General features: G+C 33.2%; 1 protein-coding gene across 1 annotated transcript; it reads right to left on the bottom strand.

Moving 5' to 3' along the window:
* Positions 1-10,962: 10,962 nt before the first annotated feature.
* Positions 10,963-20,020, bottom strand: LOC140867539 (calmodulin-binding protein 60 D-like). Its single transcript, XM_073272608.1, has 5 exons — positions 19,925-20,020; positions 12,777-12,862; positions 12,236-12,710; positions 11,981-12,141; positions 10,963-11,889 (listed from the first exon to the last, which is right to left on the bottom strand). The coding sequence occupies exons 3-5, from the start codon at positions 12,423-12,425 to the stop codon at positions 11,692-11,694; spliced, it is 549 nt and encodes a 182-aa protein (XP_073128709.1). The 5' UTR covers positions 12,426-12,710; positions 12,777-12,862; positions 19,925-20,020; the 3' UTR covers positions 10,963-11,691.
* Between the last annotated feature and the right edge of the window lie 1,079 nt (positions 20,021-21,099).

The following is a 21,099-nucleotide window of genomic DNA, read 5'->3' as shown; positions in this document are numbered from 1 at the left end:
ATAAATCATATACAAAACTAAAATATATTTAATATCGATAAAAAATATAATGTAATAAATATTTATTTATATTTAAATTCAAGCACGGGTAAACAAAATATAATTAACTTACAAATTCTTAAATCAAGTGGAGAAATTTTTTGTCATTGGAATCACACAAATCGAGACAATGATTGAGATTTTTTCTATGAGATTTATTTTTTCATGATCTAAATTTTTAGTGTTGAATATTTTTTTTAATTTTCAAAAGAACATTACTAGATTTCGAAAAACTAAAATGGTGATTATATTTTGATAGGATCGAACACGTTGTGTAGAGGGGGTGAATACACACTTTTAAAATATTTTGAACTACAATAGCTCGGTTCTTGAAATATTTAGCACCGATGAATTATATCGAGTTTGGTTTTCAAACCAAGCAGAAGACACTCGAAATAATCCTTCGTAGAAACCGATTAAGTATTTTGTAAATCATTTTAAAAGGATGCAAGTTGAAAGATGAAAGAAGTTTAGTTGAAGCATTTTATCAAACACTTTATATGTTATGAAGAACACATAAAATGCCTCAACAATGCAATAAACAAATGCAAGAAATAAAGAGACTAGGACTTGTTCATGGATGTTTGGAGTTTTCAAACACTTCTACGTCACCCCTTCTTCCTCCTCGGAAGGATCAACTAAAAAACTTTGATTTATACAAGCAATTTGTACAAACCCAATTCGGTTTAGGGCTTACCCATTGTCTAAACAAGAAACTCCTAGCCACCACTCGATTGTAGGCCGCAACCTCACAATCCGCATATAGTTTTACGTCTTTATGCAAAGACTACAAACACAATATTTAACGTCTTTTTTGGGTAAAGACTCTCACTCAACTAATCATCAAAATACATCTCTCGAATATGTGAGTGAGTTGGGTGGAGTGTGAAGAACTTGACTGGAGAAGTCAAGAAATCTGTTGATGTGTTATTCACACCTTGAGCTTGCTCTCAACTGGCTGATAGATCTTGTTTCGACGTTCACTTCCTTGAATCTCTCTTTTTCAGACTTGTGTGTTGGGTGTGAAGAACTCTACAGTTGACGCTCAAGAATTCTGAAGTGTTTTTCACGCTTTGAGCTTGCTCTCAACTAGCTGGTAAATCTGATTTCGATGCCTGTGTTTTGAATCTCCTTGCAAAAGCTTGTGTTTGAACTCCAAGATTTTGTATTTATAGGCTCCAAGAGTGATATAGTTGTTAGACACAGAATAGAGCCGTTAGAAACTTTTGTACTCTTTCTGTACCTTTTCTGGAACGTTAAAATGAGTTCTACTAAACTTATCTTGGTAAACTGAATTTGGTGCGAAACTGGTACTGTAGCAGTTTTGGCACTGTAGTAGTTGAGCGATCTTCAGTTTGGGTGGGTAAACTACTCTTGGCCAACTTCAGTTTAGGTAGCAGTTTAGCAACTTCAGACACATGTGATCAGTCTAGTGATGTATATCTTTATTCGTTGATTTCTGGACAAAGTGATAAACATAAAAGTTGTAGCTCTTGATCTTAGTTTCCAACTCCACCAGAATCAATCAATTCGGAGTTCATATGCAAAAATTATGCTTGAAATATCAGAGCTGCTCAAAATCGATTTAGCACAGAACCAGCTGAGTGCATGTGATCAGTTTAGTGCTATATCTCTTGATTAGTTGATTTTTGGGCAAAGTGCTAAACACAAAGGTTGTAGCCCTTTCCCTTAGATTTCCATGGAATCTAGAATCACTCAATTTGGAGTTCATATGCAAAAGTTATGCTTAATACATCAGACTATGCCAGAAATTCTGCTCTGCAGAATTTTGTTTCCGAACCAGTAACTTCAACTCAGTTTATTATCTCCTTAGGATCTGATTCAGTCTTTGACTTTTTGTAGATAATTTTCATATCTTTCCAACGCATGGTGAATCATTCCATTTGGATAATCGAGCTGCAAGATATGGCCAATATACCAGAACTGCTCAAGGTAAACTGATGGTGTAATTTATGCTAAACTGATGCGATTTAGTTTGGTATTGCGACGTTAGTTTGACCATAAAATCCGTTTTTGCTCAACTGAAGTGAAATAAAATATGTTCCAAATTGAGTTTTATTTGCAATCGTTTTGGCGGATAATCATTTGCATCTCTGATCTATGAGATATCATAAAAATAGTAGAGCTCGCCAGAGATTCAGTTTTTCTAACTTTGAGTTTTGGCTTCCATATTTAGTTTAGCAACTTCACACTAGAATAAATATGTTAGAAACACAATAACAATTTTTGTTATAATCAAAATCAGGATTACTTGTGTTCCAAAACCCAACATATTTGTTTCAACCGTTCAAAAACAAAATCAACGGACTCCGATGACATGTATTTATTTTATTATATTTCATCAATATACTACAATATTTTTTGTTTGTATAATTTGAGATGACAATTATTTATCATGATATAATTATAAATAAATATGATATTTTAAAAATTAATCAATAAATAACATCGAAAAAAAAATTATGTATCTAATAAAATTTTAATAATACTAATTGGACTTAATAGCAATTTATTATATTAAGGGTAAACTTAACTTTTTTAATGTGATCATGTATCAATTAAACTATTTATAATAATTAATGTATCAATTTAATATTTTATTAATAATTTATGTACCAAAATAAATATTAATCTTATTATTTTTGTTGCGCAGAATATAGTATTTTTCGTTTTTACGTTTTTTTAAATAAAAGGTGCCCACCAAGTCCCCAATAGCGCGTGAAGATATATGTTATATATATATATATATATATATATATATATATATATATATTAATAACACTTTTCTACACTCTCCAACACTTTTCTACAGTCTCCAACACTGAGTTTGTGGTGGTGGGGGCAAGGCTTTGCCTCACTTTTTTTTAGTCAATTTCAAGATTTGTATTTCGATCAAAATGAAGAATATCTACTACTATGAGAAAGTTTGAACACGAAATTTGGTTTAGTGATCACCGAGTTTATTATAAGAAGGTTTAAAGATACATTGATGTATTTATAAATAGAAAGTGAGTATCTAGTGACACAATCTATGAGAGCCGATCATTTATTTTTTTGGTAAAAATATTAATTTTCATCCCAAATATCGATCGGTATCTACAGATTGTGTCACTGGAGAGTGGAGACTCGTGATTGGATCGAGTCTGATAACTGTTTCACAAAATTGATAAGTGAAACGGTATCATGTGAATTTTGTGATAAATAAATAGAGTTATTTGTACCAAACACCCTTGTAAAATATTGAAAATGCACATTTCTCCCATGTAAAATTTTAATAGGCATCTTCAATCCTAACCTTTTAAAGAATTAGCACACTCGCCCCTTCAGATGAATGATTGTTGCGCACTCACCCCTCATGCGACTGGGCAAAGATTTTGATATTTTTTTTGCACCAAATATCCCTGTGAAATATTAAAAATGCATATTTGACCCCTGTGAAAATAATTTTTAAATATATTCAATCCATAATACACAATTTTTATTAAAATCTAATTATAAAATATTTAGCAAACACTTTTTGTTTTATTATTTTTATTTTTATTTTTAAATTTATTATGATTATATAATTATTTTCTAAAAAATATTATTGTTTTATCTTGTTATCATTATTTTATTAAAATTTCTTCTTGTTTTCAACTTTTCCATTAAACCTGCATTCATAAACAAGTATTTAAATAATTTCAAGTTCCAAAATATTGAACTAAACCGATAAGTTCAAACATATTGCCTTTTCGATTTAGGATTATATATTATTGAACCAAAATTTAAATTTTTCGAGAATATGCATTGCACAATCTGTAATAAATAATAAAAAATAACATGCTTATATAATTCTAAATCAAAAAAGTAACATTCATAAAATTATCATTTGGTTCAATATTTTGGTATTTTTAGATATTTAAATCCTTATTTATGAATCATGTTTAATGAAAAAGTTGAAAACACGGAGTGATTTGATAAAATAATGATAACAAGATAAAATAATAATTTTTTAGAAATAAATTAATTAAAAATTTAAATTAAAAAATAAAAATAAATAAAATTAAAAATGTTTGAAAAATATTTTATAATTAGATCTTAATAAATATCGTGTATTATTATTTAATGCAAATTCTGCAATTCATTTTCAAAAATTTAGATTTTGGTTCAAAAATATATAATACTAAATTGAAAAGTAATATGCTTGAAATTATCATTTTGATTTAATATTTTGGTACTTTTAGGTATTTAAAACTCGTTTATGAATCCATTTTTAATTGAGAGGTTGGAAACAAGAAGAAAGTTTAATAAAATAATGATAACAAGATAAAATAATAATATTTTTTAGAAAATAATTATATAATCATAATAAATTTAAAATTCAAAATAAAATTAATAAAACGAGAAGTGTTTGATAAATAATTTATAATAAGATTTTAATAAAAATTGTGTATTATGAGTTGAATAAATTTAAAAAATATTTTCACATGGATCAAATATGCATTTTTAATATTTCACAGAAGTATTTGGTGCAAAAAAAAAAATCAAAATCTTTGCTCAGTCGCATGAGGGGCGCGTGTGCAACAATCACTTATTTGAAGGGGCGAGTGTGCTAATTTTTTAAAAGGTTAGGGTTGAAGATGCCTATTAAAATTTCACAGGGAAAAAGTGTGCATTTTCAATATTTCACAGGGGTGTTTGGTGCAAATAACTCTAAATAAATATATATTTACATATGAATTATACGTTATTGTGTGTACTAATGTATTATATTGTTTAAAGGATGACTTGCATTTTGTTGAATAATATGAATTTTTGATTTCTCCATCATTAATAAAAACATTTATTACTAGTTTATTTAAGTTTTAATAATTATTTCCTAAAAAAGGTTTTGATTATATATATTAGGGGTCAATTGATTTGAAAAAAAAATGGAAAAATCAGCTTACATGCATGTATAAATATATTTAAAAATTTAGATACCAAAACTCTTGAAATTTATTTTCAAGAAAAAAAATCAAATTTTAGTAATATAGTTTTTTTCCCCAAAGCCGTCTTTTGTGACGGGGTTAGGCAAACCCCTACTCGTTTATTAAATAAAAAGATAAATACAAGAAAGAGAGACAATATATACCAAAACTTCTCAATAAATTACATGATATAAATGCCAAAATTAAGAAACAATAGACTTAACTCTAATATAAGGCATGCCAAATTTATCTAGTCTACAAATTCCTTTAAGCTTCCCAAAAATATCTGTCGGGTGCAATAAGGCCGGTCCCAAAACCAAGCCGAGGTTAGCTAATTCATCCGCCGCTCCATTTGCTTTCCTATAAATATGCGATTTTCGCACCTCAGAATCCACAAGAATAGCCTGAATCTTAGTCACAATCCTAATGAGTTCTCAAGAAGAAAAATCTGCATCCAAAATAGCTAGAGCTGCCAAAGAATCCACTTCGAGCCAAAAGGAAAAATAAAAGCGTTATTTTAACTTAATTTTTTGAACGAAATTGTACTTGTAATTGATGGTCATAGACTCATAATTCAAATTGATATTTGTAATAGAACTTCATTCATTTATGTTACGTTTGGATAGAATAATTTGATTTAAATTCACATCTCAAATTTATTGCATCTATTTGGTTCGAATTAAGAATTTGAACTCTCTTATATTAGCTAAATACCTTTTTTTTCTTTGATTTCAAATTTACTCTTAAATATAGTCATTTCAAATACATGGATTTCATATGCTTTGATTTTAATTTATCCCACAAATCCAAAACTATTAATTACTTAAAGTTCAAACGAACAATAAACAAGTAATTGACACAACCCGTATAATAAGTTAATCAAAGAATTACATTTAATGTTTTTAATAAAGTAAATAAATTTGATTATTTATGTTGGGGCATAATAATTGTTCGTGCTGGGTAGAGCGATCGAACCATGGTGCTTGGACTGCTCTGCGGTTTAAAAAATTTGAGTTGCACCATTACCACCAGCTATAAATTTTGATAAAGCGGCAAACGCTCGATCCTATAATTGATATCAGATTCAAGGTCATGAATTGGATTCTCATTGATTGCAAGAAGTGCAATTATTGAGAGATAGATTGTTGGGTGCAATAATTGTCTTTGTTGGGTAGAGCGATCGAACCATGTCGCTTAAGCTATTGTGCGATTTAAAAAATTAAAGTTAAGCTACTACCATTAGGTACTAACTATAACTTTTGGTAGCGGCAAACGATTGATCCTACAATTTAATATTTAAATTACTACTCATCATGAACATTAAAATTTCAATTAGAAAAAGAATAAAAAAAGGGGATACAAATAAGGTAGTTTAACTATATATAATGATCTTAGAATATAAACCCAAAACCAATGTTCTGTTCCACATTTAAATTTTGCCACTCGACAAATAGGTCGAGTGTCATCTTACTCTAAAAGAAAAATGAGAGTGACTCGAGTTTTAATATCTCCTACCTCAGATGTCCCAAAAAAAAAAAAAATTCAGTTTAGAACTCAGTATTTTTTTTATTAAAAAAAAAACAAAACGATGCCATTAATTTTGGATTAGTATTTTGATTTCAAACCAAATCGAAAATCATCTGTCGTCTGTCGTCCTAATTTTTCATGTCACAAATAATTTCGCCTCACAACTAAAAGAAAACCAAATATTTTACACCTAATTCTCGTTTTCTCACACCTAAAAGAAAACAATTAGAATAAATGACGTTTCATTCGATTTGATTGTTTGTTAATCCCCAATGATTAAGTTGAATATAATCCAAAGTTTATTCAATATATGTATATATAATATCATATTCTATTATATATCCAAAGTACTTAAATTAATATATAACCAACGACTTGACAAATAACATACACGCGCTATTGCACCGCCACCGAGTAGCGCTTCTTTCAAAGAACTTTATCATTTTGCAACGTGTTGATATAGTCAAGCCATTAATTCTAAATGTAAAAGTCGTTAAAGTGTCCTTAAATAGTTAAATACTCAAGAAGTTTTTTTTAAAAAAATAAAAAAAGTATTTTTTTTATATGTTACGATAATGTTTGCAGGAGCTTTCAGATTTTTTAGGAACGGATTGTCAGCAATCATTGCTATGTAATGACATAATTATCTCTCAACTAATAACGAGAGTCATTTCGATCAAAATAAGTCGAGATCAAGTTAAAAACAAAAATATTCTCACGTATTATCATGCTTGTCGATGGAAATAACGTAAAATTGCAAATCGTCGATTTGATGATACGGAAAAATCTAAAAAGTGGAATGATGGAGAGTTAAATTGGATCAAGCTTTGATAGGATCATAATATTTATAAGTTTAGTATTATATTTTTCGGGTTTTCATCTTTTCAATATGCTTAATTGATAGATTTTTATTTTATTTAATTTGTAGTTGGAGAGAATTTGTTGACCTTGAATAAATTTGGGCTAAAAAATTGTTTTTATTACATTTGAAATTGTCAAGATAAAGTTTTGAAAGAAGGACAAAACCATAAGAGGTCTTGAAGCAAGACGTGGGCACGCGTTGTGACTACTTTGCTGCTCCCTTAGACTGCATGGAGGAACTCGAAAATTTGGAAGTAAATACCATATTTTCGGAGTCCTAAATTATGGTAATTAATACATGGAAGGCTTTTGAAGATTAGAAGTTTTTGGATTAAGAGATTATGTAATAAAAAATCTCTAATTTACCTTGTAGAGAATATTATCCTTTCCTAGACTTTTTAATTTTCTCATTCCCCTAGTTTTACACGTTAGTTTTAGAATTCAGATTTGGAGAGTTTTCTGCATATTTTGGACGGGTTGAACGCCAGGGAGAAAGGCAGAGACGCAACATTTTCTTCTCTCTTTTTCTTCAGAATTTCTAGGTTGGATTTTTTTTTTTTTTTGAGATTATGAAGCCAACTATGCTTGACTAAGGTTTTGATTCTGATTCAAGGATATTTTTTCGGTTATTTCGATTCGTCACCGTAAGGTTATGCGTTTAAATTGATGTTCTTGTTTGTTTCTAGTATTCGTTGATTTATAATTTATTTTCATGAAAGTGTAGGTCGATTAATGTGACAAATTAATTTGATTTACATCTTTCGAATGTTATCCATGAATTCAGTGATCCGTAATTTTCATGAATGATTGGTACTGAGTAGCGATAGATTAGGTGTGTTGTGCTATCATGACATTTTTTTTATCTAAATAAATCAATGAAACTAGATTTAACAATTGCAACTATTTCAATTGTTAGATTTTAGGATTAACTGTTTTCAAAAATCGAAAAGCTATTTTTAATCAATATAAAACGCTATCGTACTCAGTTGATTATTGATAAGTTTTGACTGGATACTGTGTTTGGTCAATTAAAATAAGAAAGCACAAGACTTTTAGTGGATATCCCTATTATTCTAAGGGCCCGTTTGCTTTCAGTAGATTTTTTAAAAAATTATTTTTTTTTAAGTTGGTTTTTAAAAATACTTTTTAAAATAAAAACTGAAATAATTTTGTGTTAAGATAAATATATTGGAAGCACTTTTTTAAAGTTGAGTTTTAAAAAAGCATTTGAAAAGTTATAAATATGGGCTTTTAAAAAAACACTTATTTTGGCTTAAATAAGTGCTTTTAAAGCACTTAAAATTTATCCAAACATATTTTAGTTAATAAAAGTACTTTTTTTTTATTAAAAAAAACATTTTTTCTCAATTGTCTACTGAAACCAAACGGACTCTAAGGTTAATTACTAAAAATCCATGAATAAATTATTTGTTAACCAATGACGAGTGCGAGAATTGGAATACGAAATTTTCTTGAATCAGAGTTTGGTAAAATATTGAATTTCTCATTTAATTAATCATTTATCTTAGCTATTTAATTCATGTTTATTTTTATTTTCGTTGTTGCAAACCATAAATCCCCCATTTTTATTTGTTATTCCTCGAAAGAAATAAATCTTCATTTCCCGTGGATTCGACCCTACTCATTATTACACTCATTTTATTCGGAAATAGGAATTTAAGTTTGGTGGCTCGACGACAAGCCTATCAAGTTTATTGAAGAAATTACTTTATTATAGACCATGTTTGATTTGCATTGTTGTTAGCTTAAGATTTTATGTATATAACATCTTGGATAGGGATGTAAACGAGTCGAGCCGAGCCGAACAGTATTAGGCTCGGGCTCGGCTCAGGCTCAGGCTCGGGCTCGGCTCGGATAGGGACGTAAACGAACCAAGCCGAGCCAAACAGTATTAGGCTCGGGCTCAGCTCGTTTGCTACCCGAGCCCAAACCGAGCTTTTATCATAAGCTCGGCTCAACTCGTTTACTACATATGTCGGCTCGGGCTCGGCTAATTTATTGTATTAAACGAGTCTGACTCGAGTTTGGCTCGTTAAACGAGCTGGTTTTTAGGCTCGTTATCTCGTTTACCCGGTTCGTATTCTGACTCGTTAAGTGGGCTCGTTTTCGAACTCGTGAAGCCTAAATACAATAAATAATACATCTATATAAATTAATTATTAACTAAAATTAAATTTTTCTTAAATAAAATAAAAATAAAAAACATAGTTTTAAAAAAAAACGTCTCTAAAAGTGACTTTTTGGTGTTAAAATTTTTTTTATGACTTTCATTTGAACACCAAACCGAGATTCTAAACCGATTTATCCCAAAATTCAAATAAACACATTGTCATAAATGTTAATCACATTTTCAAGTTCCTAGCTTAACTCGCCCAAAATTTCTAAAAACAATAAGCATATTCGCGAACTTAAATACAAGATATAGTTTTGACATGTTTCAACAGAAAAATTATGTATAATCTATACGTTCATCAAATTAAGTTATTCCAACGCCAAATGGAAGACAAGACAAAGCACAACAAGTTTGTTTGTAGTGCACAATAAAATTATGCATGAATCAAACTCATTTAACTCGATTAATAAACTATATGTAGACTGAACCTACTATTAAAGCATAAATCCGAAGCTAACACACTAAACGAGCCACCTAAACGAGCCGAGCTTGAGCTTCCCAGCTTATTAACGAACATGTTCACGAGCTAACGAGCCGAACATCCTTAAGCTCAAGCTCGGCTCATGAATATTTTCGAGCTCAAAATTAAGATCGGGCTCGGCTCGATAAGCTTAATGAACGAGCTCAAACGAGCTTTTTCACGAGCCGAGCTCCGAATAGCTCGCGAACAGTTCGGATCGTAATCTTGGGACAATTTTGTAAGAGATTGGACATTATCAATTATCATGGATAAAATTGATAGTTTTTCTCTTGTGTTGTTTTTCAACTTAACAAAATTTATTTTTCACTGCATGTCTAAACCAAGTCAACTAATTTCATGGATATATAAATATATGAAACCCTCTAAAAAAACCTAATTAGAAAGAAAAAAAATTGTTTGTTAATTACCTACCAAATTTAAACAAAAAATTAATTATATCTATCTACGTTTTAAAAAAGAACACCTCAAGAAGTGTTGATTCATTTGTAACTAAACAATTTTTATTTGAGAGGATAAAATTAACACTAAAATCGGTTCGTAGACATGAATCAAATTTGTTACACATTAAGAATATTTCCCTTCTATGCGATTAGGATTCTTGAATTGTAAATTCAATAGAATATGCGGACAAAGAGAGACAATGTCAAGAACAAGCCACACAGGTTCACCCAGTAGCCAGTGCGTATCAAAAAATAATCGCTGCGGGTTCCCATGTCATAAAAATAACAAGCCACATAAAATCCTCGTACATGGCCATTAATGTAAGCGAACAATTTCAGTAAATACTATTATGCAAATCTTCAGTAGAGTTGATGAATTTTCCGCTTCTTTCTGGCAGGATTAGCTTCAAAACTCAACGTTTTTCTGATCAAGAACCATCTTGATACGCAGAAAAACAGCGTTTTCCACTTCCTCGGAGGGTCGCAACATGGAACAACACCCTCGGATTCAGCTGATAGACTCCCATTTCCATCTAACATTTCCCAATTTATCAAGCTATCAATGTCGAAATCATCGTCCCACGTCGTTCCAACGTCATTACCAGGAAACACAGTCGTGTCTGAATTGAGGATTTCCTGATATAACAAAAGCGGAAATTCGAAATGGTTCGACATAGGATGTCCTGTGTTGTGAGAACAAATTTTCTGCTTCTTTCGGGCGGGATTAGCTTTAGAACTCAACAAATTTCTGATCAAGAACCATCTTGATATGCAGAAAAACAGCATTTTCCACTTCTTTGGAGGCTCACTACCTGGAACGACAGCCTCGGATTCAGCTGAGTCGCAACGGTGCAAGCGAATCCGTGTCTGAACTTGGGATTCCAAGGATACTGTTGGATTCATCTACCAATTCAGAAGCTCCATCATCAGTTGTTGTACCAGAATATTGTCCTGGAACGCAAGGATTCGACGGATTGAAAGAAGTTTTCAACGCCGCGAGTTGCTGTTGAATAGATTCCGGATCATCAAATGGCGCCACATCTTCCCAGTGCTCAAAAGCAGATGACAACAATTTGTCTGCATCAACCTGCCACAAAAGTTTGTTATGGTTACTTGCTTCAATAGATCGAAAAACGACTTTTGGTTCGGATTTAATTTATAGAAGGAGCTATATATGATTCATGCCTTCTTGTTTTTGGACAACATATTGGTAGCCATGTAGTAGCCTTCTGAATGCAGCCCTTGCAACCTCCCGAAAACGTTGAAAACTACGCTCAAGGTTTCCTGAGAATTTGTGTAGCAGTACATCCTGTTACTCTGGCATTTTCGAGCATGATTTACAATGGCCTTCCACTTCTCTCCCCCCAAACCAACAATCTGCAGATAAAGCCAACATAATTATAATGCATCATTGTGCAACTTTCAGGTAAAAAAAACCCGGAAATATAAGGACAGTGAAAAATGTTACATTTCTCAGTTCTTTAGGATTTATCAGGAGCTGGATCAGAAATTTCTCCACCGTATCGATTCCTTTGGCTTGCAGACGCTTATCTATATTACCGCGTCGTTGTATGTTCTTCAGTACCCAAATATTATCCTCAAGACAGGGGATCACAATCTTCTGGGAATCTAAAGATCAGATATTGAAAAGTCTGTTCAAGAAACCAAGTATGACATATGGTTTAAAAACTATGTTTTTAAGAACAAAGCCGATGAAACTTACATTTGTTGCGGTAACTCTTGACGACGAAAGATTCGGTCTTTGCTTCTTTTACAGTGATCCCATCAAACTTTTCAGCAATTCTTGCCCCTAACCGGAACTCCGACGGCTTCACTAATTCGGCTGCATAATGTCTCAACTTAACTTTTTCCAGAACACCTTTGCCTCCTTGTAGTTGACACTCATTTACCATGAGAAGAGGCAACTTATTCCCTTCTACTCTTATGATTTTCTCATTGAATTCTTCCCCTGTCCAATCACCAGTTCCCTGTCCAAGAACAACTATTTCAACACCCGCAGATGCAACGGCCCAACATCGACTATGTTTCCGGTGGCACTATCAATTAGAGAGACTTCAATACAAGTGTTGTCTTCTGCTTTTATCTCATCACCCGTCAAGATTGACTGAGAAATCTTCTTTGAGAACCGGAGTTCCATATTTTTCGGCTCCGGGGTCGGAATTGGATCCTCAAGTATCCTGTAAAGTGGAAACCGTTTCATTATTTTCATCCCAACTTACAAAATTCCACACATAACTTCTCACCTCTTGTTCTTTGCTGAAATCCAAGTTTCACAAAATTGGTTTAGTCGCTGTTCTATACTTGCCCTTGCCGATTTGAACTCTTCCACCTGGTCGCAGAATCAAAAGTTCATAAGACATGAAAATTTAGGAGTCTATAATCAAATCATATATTTACATGATACAATAATCGACAGATCCATAGCTTCAAAAGTTCTTTCATCGATCCATAGATTCTTATGTTTGAATGGCCGATTGAAAGATCAAGATATATATGTTATAAGGATAGTATTTCGAATTCTGAAGAACTTGACAATCAACAACAGCAACAAAGAATAAGTCGAGGTGAGAGAGTCTATCTATCCGCAAGACGAAATTGTCCGTTAAAAGTGCTCAACGTTGGCGGCAATCATCTCTAAGATCAAGGACTTTGCGAACGAGATATATCAGCACAAAAATATCTCGAACTTCAGCGAACTAAAATATGCAAACAAATTTCTTTTGAGAGATAGGGAGGAAATCGCAGCGAAAACAAAAACTCTGATGTTTTACTTTCTCAGATGTTTTTTTTCTGCGTTTCAGATGTTTTTCTCTATATCGTTATACGTTATAACTGATAATATATATAGCCTAAGACTTCAAACAATACGTCTCATGGCCTAAGGATGTAACCCATGACAGAAAAAGCCCAGAAACAAATGCAACTTTTTGGACTGTAGAGGGCGCGCTCGGTCGGTAATTTTTAACCGATCGAGCGCCCCACATTTTACCAAATTTCTGTTTCGCTCAAACGATGCTGCGCTCGGTCGGTAAATTTCCATTGATCGAGCACCCAACTTTTGGCCAACCTACTGTTTTACAGACGAGGGCTGCGCTCGGTCGGTAGTTTCTTACCGATCGAGCGCACTAAAAAAAATAAATTTTATTTATTTATTTTTTTTTCTTTAACCAAATTTTATTCAAAAAGAATAATTGTTCATAAGACCTCGCCTCCCCACGCCACGCCACGCCACGCCGAGCCGAGCCGAGCCGACCGACCGCGCGTGTGTTTGTTGCATCGATTAGCGTCTTGCCCTTTACAAAACATCCGGTTCTCTAAGGGCCCAATCCCATAAACCAAACTTGGGTTATTTATGGAATTAAACACATTAGAAACATTCCAATGTGGGACAAACCAAAACAAGTTTTTTCTCCAATTTATTTCACCAAATTCAAACTATTCCAACACAATTCAAATAAGCCTTTCAAGCCCATTTAAATTATAATTCATTCAATAACTTTTTTTTCAAAAATCCCCCACATGAATGAATTTCACGTATATTAGCATTCTTACTAGAAAGTCTTTTTGAGTTATTGTCACATCAGGATAGGTAGCTTGTGACTTTGAACCTACCTTAGTAAAATACTATCGGATTTACTAGTTGCATAGTGACGCGATGTCTTGAACTAGTCAACCGTTTGTGTAAACCAAGTCAATAGTATTTACATAACAATACTCTAACATATTTTGTTCTTACGTTGTGTTCATTTAGGCAATGGACCGTATCTTAGATTCATAAGTGTTGCAATCAAAGCGGCCAATACTTTGCACTTATATAGGTGATCTCCTATCAAGAGTATCCTGCATTACTCCACCTCATAGGTATAGGAATCATTAAAAAAAGCCTTAACCTCACCACATTTTACAGGTCACTTATACTTGGATATTTCAGGAATGAGCAAGTAACAATTTCAAGCACTCAAACGAATATTTATAACTTAGTTGTCCCATTGAACCAAGGTTTTGGGATCTCCAATTCTCAAGGTTGGGTTACCGCTATAAATATTTTAATCTGTGGATTTTAAACTTATTCCTCCTATTAGTTTGTACATTTGATCTCTATTTATACTTTTTGTAAGCGGATCCGCAAGGTTTTCCTTTGACTTCACATAGTCAACCGAAATAACCCTATTCGAGATCAATTATCTTATGGTATTGTGTCTCCGACGAATATGTCGAGATTTACCATTGTACATACTACTTTGTGCTCTTCCTATTGCTAACTGACTGTCACAATGAATCGTAATGGAAGACACCGGTTTATTCCAACATAGAATATTTTCTAGAAAGTTTCGAAGTCACTCGGCTTCTTCTCCAGCTTTATCTAGGGCAATGAACTCGGACTCCATAGTCGACCGAGCTATGCACATTTGTTTAGAGGATCTCCATGACACCGCTCCTCCACCGATTGTGAACACATATCCACTCGTATACTTGAAGTCTTTCGTGTCAAAAATCCAATTTGCATCACAATATCCTTCTAGGACCGCAGGATATTTTGTATACATTAGTTCATAACTCGAAGTGTATTTCAAATATCCAAGCACTCTCATTAGTGCTTTCCAATGATCCTCACTTGGATTACTTGTGAATCGACTGAGCTTATTTACGGTATATGCAAGACCAGGACGGGTACAGTTAGTTAAATACATTAAACTTCCTATCACCCTTGCATATTACACTTGTGAAACAGGTTCTCCTCTATTTTTGGCTAAATGTGTACCCAATTCCATAGGTGTTCTAGCCGAAGGACGATTTGTGGCATTAAATCGTTCAAGAACCTTTTCTATATAATGAGTTTGGGATAACATAATTCCAGCAGATGTTCTAGAAACTTTAATCCCTAGAATAATATCACACAATCCCAAATCCTTCATGTCAAAATGTTGTCTCAACATTTTCTTGGTTTTCACAATTAATTCATGATTGCTTCCCATGATTAACATGTCATCTACATAAAGGCAAACAATTACATATGTATTTGTTGTACCTTTAATATAGAAACATTTGTCACATTCATTTATTGTGAAACCATTAGACAACATAGCAGTGTCAAACTTTTGATGCCACTGTTTAGGTGCTTGTTTGAGTCCATACAATGACTTGACAAGTTTACACACCTTTCCTTCTTTTTCGGGTACAATAAACCCTTTTGGTTGTTTTATATATATTTCTTCTTCCAACTCTCCATTAAAAAACACTGTTTTAACATCCATTTGATGTATCTCAAGATCATGCAATGCTGCAATAGCTATGAGAACACGAATGGATGTTATTCTAGAAACCGGAGAGTAGGTATCGAAGAAATCATATCCCTCATTTGTCTAAAACCTTGAACCACTAGTCGAGCTTTATATTTATCTATAGATCCATCTTCTTTGTATTTCCTTTTAAGAATCCACTTGGATCCCAAAGGTTTACCTCCCGGAGGGAGATCAACCAACTCCCATGTATGATTATGCATGATGGAATCTATTTCATTTTGTATGGATTCATTCCAAAAAGGAGCCTCAGGATTTGATAAAGCCTCTTGAAGAGTTTTTGGTTCATTATCTAACATGTATGTTAGAAAATCAGGACCAAACGTCTTTTCAACTCGTGCACGCTTGCTGCGTCTTGGTTCTTCTTTGGTTTGTGGAGTTTCAATTGTATTTTCATAAGTTCTCTTGTTTGAACTTATTTTTTTCCTTTCTTTACAAGGAAATATATTTTCAAAGAATACAACATTCATTGATTCCATGATTGTGCCTTCATTTACATCAGGAATTGTTGACTTATGCACTAAGAATCGATATGCACTACTATTGTATGCATAACCAATAAATATGCAGTCAACCGTTTTAGGCCCAATTTTTATTTTTTTTGGCTTAGGTACTTCTACTTTAGCCAAACACCTTCACACTTTGAGGTATTGGTAAGAAGGTTTCCGATTTTTCCACTGTTCATATGGTGTTTCATCTTTTCCTTTAATTGGAATCTTGTTTAGAATGTGAGTTGCTGAGAGAATCTCTTCACCCCACATATATTGAGGTAAGCCTGAATTTATTAACAACATGTTCATCATTTCCTTTAATGTTCGATTCTTGCGTTTTGCAACGCCATTAGATTGAGGTGAGTAAGGGGCTGTCGTTTGATGAATGATGCCCGAAGTTGAGCAAAATTCTTCAAAAGAAGCCACATACTCTCCACCTCGATCACTTCGAATCATTTTAATCTTTGAACTTTGTTGATTTTCAATCTCAGTCTTATATTTCTTGAAAGCTTCAATTGCTTCATCTTTTTTTTTCAATAAATATACATAACAAAATCTGGTGCAGTCAACAATGAATGTTATAAAGTACTTATTTTCACCTCGTATTTGTACCATTTTTAAATCACATACATCAGTATGTATTAATTCAAGTGGCGTAGTACTTCTCGTGACAGTATGAAATGGAGCTTTAACCATTTTCGCTTCAACACAAATCTCACACTTATGTTGTGGATTTCTTTTAAACATAGGTATTATATTTAAATTTGCAAGTCTTTGCAACATGTTGAAGTTAACATGTCCTAATCGTTCATGCCATATATCATAACTTTCAGTCAAGTAAGCAGAACCAATAACTTTATTCTTCGCCTCAAGGCGGGAAACATTCATTACATTCAATTTAAAGAGACCACTATCTTGGTACCCTTTACCAACAAATACACCAGATTTGGTTAATACAAATTTATCAGATTCAAAAACCATTCTAAATCCTGCATTGCTCAAAAGAGAACCCGAAACTAAGTTCTTCCGAATTTCTGGCACATGCAACACATTCTTGAGCGTCACCTCTTTGCCCGAGGTCATCTTCAACACCACGTTTCCTACTCCAACAACTTCAGACGTTGCGGAGTTTCCCATGAACATCTTTTGTTCTCCAACGGTGGCATATGTGGAATACATATATTTTTCGGCACAAATGTGGCTCGTAGAGTCGGTATCGATCCACCATCCTCTTGGATCATCCACCATGTTGGTCTCACAAATAATGGCACTTAAATCAATATCATTAATTTCTAAAGGTACATACCTTTCTTGAACCATGTCCACTTGCCTTGGTTTCTGATTTTTGTTGTTTTGCTTTGGAAGTCGGCAGTCTCTTGCCATATGATTCGGTTTGCCACAGTTGTAGCAATTTCTCTGGAATTTCTTCGCTTTCCCTTTTTGCTTTCCATCATGGGGGCGCTTCCTCTTTTGACTCATACTAGACTCCGCCAGATTTGCTTTGGCCTCGGTTTCCATCATATTTTTATGTGACTTGGCCTCGATATTTTTGTTATCCTCCTCAATGCGAAGTCGCACTATAAGATCTTCAAGTTTTAACTCCTTACGTTTGTGCTTAAGGTAGTTTTTGAAGTTTTTTCACAGCGGAGACAACTTCTCAATGATAGACGCGACTTGAAATGGTTCATTGATTTCCATTCCTTCGGCCAATAAGTCATGCAAGATGATTTGTATCTCTTGCACTTGACTCATCACAGTTTTTGAGTCGACCATCTTGAAGTCCAAAAATTTTCCAACCACAAACTTCTTTATGCCGGCATCTTCTATTTTGTATATATTCTCCAAGAAATCCCAGAGTTCCTTGGCCGTTTTGACTGAGGAGTAGACACTATAGAGAGTGTCATCAAGGCCATTCAGAATATAGTTTCTGCACAGAAAATCGATGTGGTTCCATGCATCAACCGCGGTCCTCCTTTGGGTGTCAGAATCACCATCAACGACGACAGGGGGATCCTCCTTTAGAAATCTAGACAGATTCAATGTGGTAAGGTAGAAGAGCATCTTCTGCTGCCAACGTTTAAAGTCGGCACCAAAAAAATTAGGCGGCTTTTCTCCATGTGCAGGGACGGAAGCGAGCGGAGTGAATGAAACGGTAGACATCTTCAGAATTCGAGAAATACAAAATTTCGTCTTGCGATTGTTATAAGGATAGTATTCCGAATTCTGAAGAACTTGACAATCAATAGCAGCAACAAAGAATAAGTCGAGGCGAGAGAGTCTCTCTATCCGCAAGACGAAATTGCCCGTTAAAAGTGCTCAACGTTGGCGACAATCGTCTCTAAGATACAACGACTTTGCGAATGAGATATATCAGCACAAAAAATATCTCGAACTTCAGCGAACTAAAATATGCAAACAACTTTTTTTTGAGAGAGAGGGAGGAAATCGCAGCGAAAACAAAAACTCTGATGTTTTACTTTCTCAGATGTTTTTTTTTTCTGTGTTTCAGATGTTTTCCTCTATATTGTTATACGTTATAACTGATCATATATATAGCCTAAGACTTCAAACAATACGTCTCATGGCCTAAGGATGCAACCCATGACAGAAAAAGCCCAGAAACAGATGCAACTTTTCGGACTGTAGAAGGCGCGCTCGGTCGGTAATTTTTAACCGATCGAGCGCCCCACATTATACCAACTTTCTGTTTCGCTCAAATGATGCTGCGCTCGGTCGGATTTATTTATTTTTTCTTTAACCAAAATTTATTCAAAAATAATAATTGATCATAAGACCATGCCACGCCTCGCCGGCCCGGCCGGCCGGCCGCCTCGCGTGTGTTTATTGCATCGATTAGCGTCTTGGCCCTTTACAAAACATCCGGTGCCCTAAGGGCCCAATCCCATAAACCAAACTTGGGTTATTTATGGAGTTAAACACATTAGAAACATTCCAATGTGGGACAAACCAAAACAAGTTTTCCCTTCAATTTATTTCACCAAATTCAAACTATTCCAACACAATTCAAATAAGTCTTTCTAGCCCATTTAAATTATAATTCATTCAATAACTTTTTCCAACAATATACAACTCTCCTCTAAAAACGTTGATGCTAATAATAAAATTCTACATTCGACTAATTATTATTCAGTTAGTTGAAATATCATGTACATCGACGCACGAAAAACACATATCCACAATCATTAATTTGCAATAATATTTCCAGCATAATTATCTTGATCAAAAACACGTATCCACAAAAGAAACAGTACAAAAACTAGCCACATCCTTATATAAGATGCTTCAATCCAGGGACAAGTCAAAGTAACAGGCAAAGTGGTGATTCTATGCTACACCTTACTACTACTATTACTCTTCGCATGTTTTTATACAAGATATTCGGGCGAACATATATGAATAAAAAAAACATTTTTTTTTTGTTTTGTACAACATGCGAACATCTTGTAAGATATCTTAGAATCATCCCCATTTCAGTTCCCAACTCAAAACACCAAACTGGGAGGGAAAACACATAGAGAATCATTAACAGAACAAACCCAAAAAAGCAATTAAAAAAAAAAGGAACGTATGCTTACTTACATCCAAAACCAGCTGCCCAACAATGTCTGAACTCCCCGCGGGAAGTTCCGACCCACCGTTACCGCCGCCTTCGGTCTGTAGACTCGACAACATTTCCAACTCCTCACCGCTCCAATCTTGAGAAAGATAAAAAATCTAAGTAGAATATATAATTTGTTGATTCAAGAAATCTGTATACGTACGAGGGGTCCCATACATAAAAAGCGTGTGAAATTTGAAGTCTTTTTTATAACAACTATTACAGTCCTTTACATTACTCTTGTGGAGTTGTGGTGGCCTCGTTCTTAATTTTAACTCCATTTGTTAAAAGATACATATGAATTGTGTAAACTAGTGGTTGTTTGTGTGATATGAAACACGAATATTATGCTGCGACCTAACATAATATATTAATATTCTTAGGCTCCGATTGGATGAAAGTATTTCAAATCAATGGATTTCAAATGCATATTTGTTGTTTAAAAAAGTAGCAACAGAAACATTAAATCCACTTCTTTTATGTTTATATGATAATTCATGGTAGTTAGGATGAATTTTAAGTTCATCCAATAAAGTGGTGATTTAGAATTCTTTTTAATTCATCTAAGTAATGTATAAATAATTAAGCTATGAATTTGAGATTTTTCTATGTTTCATGGTTAACACTAAAATTATAATCGAAATCCATGGATTTGAAATATATACTTTAATCCAAACGCAACCTTAAAGTATTTAGATATAAATGATATAAATATTAAATATCAACGATATCGAAATATCATGGTAGTGTTTGAAAGAATTTCTAGAAAACACTTCTCAACTTTTTCTTAACAAAGATTTGAAATTTTATAAAATTTTATTAAGGAAAAACTGAAAAGTTCTTCCTAAAAGCTATCTCAAACACTATTTATATATTTTTTTTAAAGAATCACTGGATCACTACTTTTCACTATTTTAATATAGGGGTTTATTTAATTTGACGAATTAACTTTGAGGTAATGCTTTGAAATTAAATTGCCATGACTGGCTAATCTTTCGTGTACTCTACATTCTAATCTTGACGCAAACTTTTTAATTTAATGGAACTAATTAAGTTGTAATATTTTATAATTTAACAATAATTAAATTGATTGGTGCATGTATATTACAATATCTCGAAAATAAACAGAATGAAGTTTATTTTCCTTAAAAGAGTT

The sequence above is a fragment of the Henckelia pumila genome, chromosome 4 (assembly GCF_033568475.1).
Source record: "Henckelia pumila isolate YLH828 chromosome 4, ASM3356847v2, whole genome shotgun sequence".
Classification (NCBI taxonomy): Eukaryota; Viridiplantae; Streptophyta; class Magnoliopsida; order Lamiales; family Gesneriaceae; genus Henckelia; species Henckelia pumila.
Note: the sequence above shows the minus strand (reverse complement) of the source record. Positions and strands in the feature narration are given on the sequence as shown.

Excerpts from the sequence above, each read along its gene's own strand:
- LOC140867539 (XM_073272608.1), bottom strand. The coding sequence starts at position 12,425 with ATGGTAAATGAGTGTCAACTACAAGGAGGCAAAGGTGTTCTGGAAAAA. Across the intron at positions 12,142-12,235 it reads CAAGAGTTACCGCAACAAAT|ATTCCCAGAAGATTGTGATC; the intron begins GTAAGTTTCATC and ends TCTGATCTTTAG. Across the intron at positions 11,890-11,980 it reads ATCCTAAAGAACTGAGAAAT|ATTGTTGGTTTGGGGGGAGA; the intron begins GTAACATTTTTC and ends CTTTATCTGCAG.